This window comes from Fukomys damarensis, unplaced genomic scaffold (assembly GCF_012274545.1).
Source record: "Fukomys damarensis isolate Sample0158 unplaced genomic scaffold, DMR_v1.0_HiC HiC_scaffold_39, whole genome shotgun sequence".
In the NCBI taxonomy this organism is placed as follows: Eukaryota; Metazoa; Chordata; class Mammalia; order Rodentia; family Bathyergidae; genus Fukomys; species Fukomys damarensis.
Window position 1 is genome coordinate 45,436,796 of NW_022900951.1, and position 2,255 is coordinate 45,439,050.

At 42.1% G+C, this 2,255-nt stretch overlaps 1 protein-coding gene across 3 annotated transcripts in view; it reads left to right on the forward strand.

Moving 5' to 3' along the window:
• The window catches only part of Maged1 (MAGE family member D1), a 123,157-nt gene extending 121,680 nt beyond the window's left edge, over positions 1-1,477 (forward strand). For all 3 annotated transcript variants that reach the window (XM_010621445.3, XM_010621447.3, XM_010621446.3), the window contains 2 exons: positions 693-1,078; positions 1,266-1,477. In XM_010621445.3, coding sequence (XP_010619747.1) covers positions 693-1,070 — 378 coding nt within the window. In that variant the 3' untranslated portion in view covers positions 1,071-1,078; positions 1,266-1,477. The remainder of the gene's footprint in view (positions 1-692; positions 1,079-1,265) is intronic.
• Positions 1,478-2,255: the final 778 nt, after the last annotated feature.

The following is a 2,255-nucleotide window of genomic DNA, read 5'->3' on the forward strand; positions in this document are numbered from 1 at the left end:
TTTTTTTTTTTTTTTTTGGTACCAGGGATTGAACTCGGGTCCTTGCGCTTGCAAGGCAGGCCACCAAACCACTGAGCTAAATCCCCGGCCCTCTGTTAACTTTTAAAAAAACATTTATGTATTTTTGACTGAAAAGAATGGTACATCTTTGTGGGGTGCAATATTCAATGTTTTGATTATATATGTGTGTGTATTATGGAATGATTAAATCAGGCTAAGTGACTGTCCATCATCTTACATAATAACCATTTTTTGGATGGTAAAAACATTTAAAGCCAACTCTCAGCGATTTTCAAATATGCAATACATACTCATTAACGACAGTCATCCTGTACAACAGATCTGAAAACTTATTCATCTTATGTAATTGAAATTTTGTGCCCCTTAACCATCCCACCCCACCCATCACAGGCCCTGGCAACTACCATTCTGCTCTACTATGAGTTTGACTTCATTTTGGATTCCACCTATAAATGAGATCATACAGTTTCTGTTTTATCTACTTACCATAATGTCCTCCAGGTTCATCCATGTTGTCACAGGTGGCAGTATTTCCTTCTTTTTAAAGGATGAATAATATTCCTTGGTGTATATATACCACAATTCATTATTTGTCCATCTGTGGAGAGATACTTTGATTTTCTGTCTTGGCTATTGTTAAATAGGCTTTTGTTTTTTGTTTCTCATCTCAGGTTCAAAAGAGAGACCCTCGTGATTGGACTGCACAGTTCATGGAGGCTGCAGATGAGGCCTTGGATGCTCTGGATGCTGCTTCAGCTGAGGCTGAAGCCCGAGCTGAAGCAAGAACCCGCATGGGCATTGGAGATGAGGCTGTATCTGGGCCCTGGAGCTGGGATGACATCGAGTTTGAGTTGCTGACCTGGGATGAAGAAGGAGATTTTGGAGATCCCTGGTCCAGAATCCCATTTACTTTCTGGGCCAGATACCACCAGAATGCCCGCTCCAGATTTCCTCAGACCTTCGCTGGTCCCATTATTGGTCCTGGTGGTACAACCAGTGCCAACTTTACTGCCAACTTCGGTGCCATCGGTTTCTTCTGGGTTGAGTGAAAAGTTGGGTAGGTGTGTCGCTTTGGATTGGGCAAATTGGAGGATACAGCGTTGATGGGTTTGCATTTGTGTGCATAGGCTGGGAGTCATAGGAAACCTGTGGTGGGGAGATGAGGGAGGTATAGGAAAGCACTGTTTGGTATTTATGATAATGTATATCATTGGGTTTTTACTTTTTCTTTCTTATTTTCACAGATATTGCTCATCACTTGCAATAGCCCTTCCCCGAGTGAGGCAGAAGCCTCAGATTCCTTCTAAATACAGCTATCTAGAGAGCCACATCCTGTTGACTGAAAGTGGCATGCAAGATAAATATATTTGCTGTTAACTGTCTGTTGCTTTTCTTTTTCCTCGTGTGCTGTCAAGTTTTGGTATCAGAAATAAACATTGAAACTGCAAGGTGAATTAGATGTGCATCCCTTTTTTCTATATTCAGGGAGAAATCACATTAAAGGGAGAAGACATCAGCTCTAGATGAAGAGCAGATCAGCATTCAAAGGTGAAAATATGGGTAGATCTAGCTAATGGATTGTGGGCCAAAGGAAGGATCAGTGAACACAAGTATTAATAAGACATAAGAACTGGGCCGGGGATTTAGCTCAGTGGTTCGGTGGCCTGCCTTGCAAGCGAAAGGACCCGAGTTCAATCCCCTGTACCAAAAAAAAAACATAAGAACTAGTATAGTTTATTCAATAAATATCATGTATGTAACTCCTGTGATAGATATACTACTGCATATTCTGAAATAATTGACATTGAGAGAAATAGTGTAATGAAGGAAGGTGTACGCAGGTAGGTGCTCAGATAGTTGGATTTAAGAAGACAGAAGAGGCAGAATTCCAGGTGATGAAAAGGTTCACAGAGTGGAGAGTTGAGGGGGAATGCCAGGGGTTATTGGTTATATTGTTAGTGTGGCAAGTAAAATAATTCCAGGATGGAGGCAGGAGAAAGACCAAAAACACTTGTGAGCCAGCTCCAATGTCTCTGTGAGAAACAAAAGGTACCCCTAACCACATTGCCTCTAAAGGGTTAGGCTCTTAGGCATACCTGCCTATCTCTGGAAATGCAGTGCAGGAACTTAGCCCTCTAGGAAATCCTCACAGTGTTCTATGCCCATAGGACCAGAGCTTCATCACAGAGAGGGTTTTATGGACAGTGAAGAAGTCCTCACCCCTGCAGGGTGAA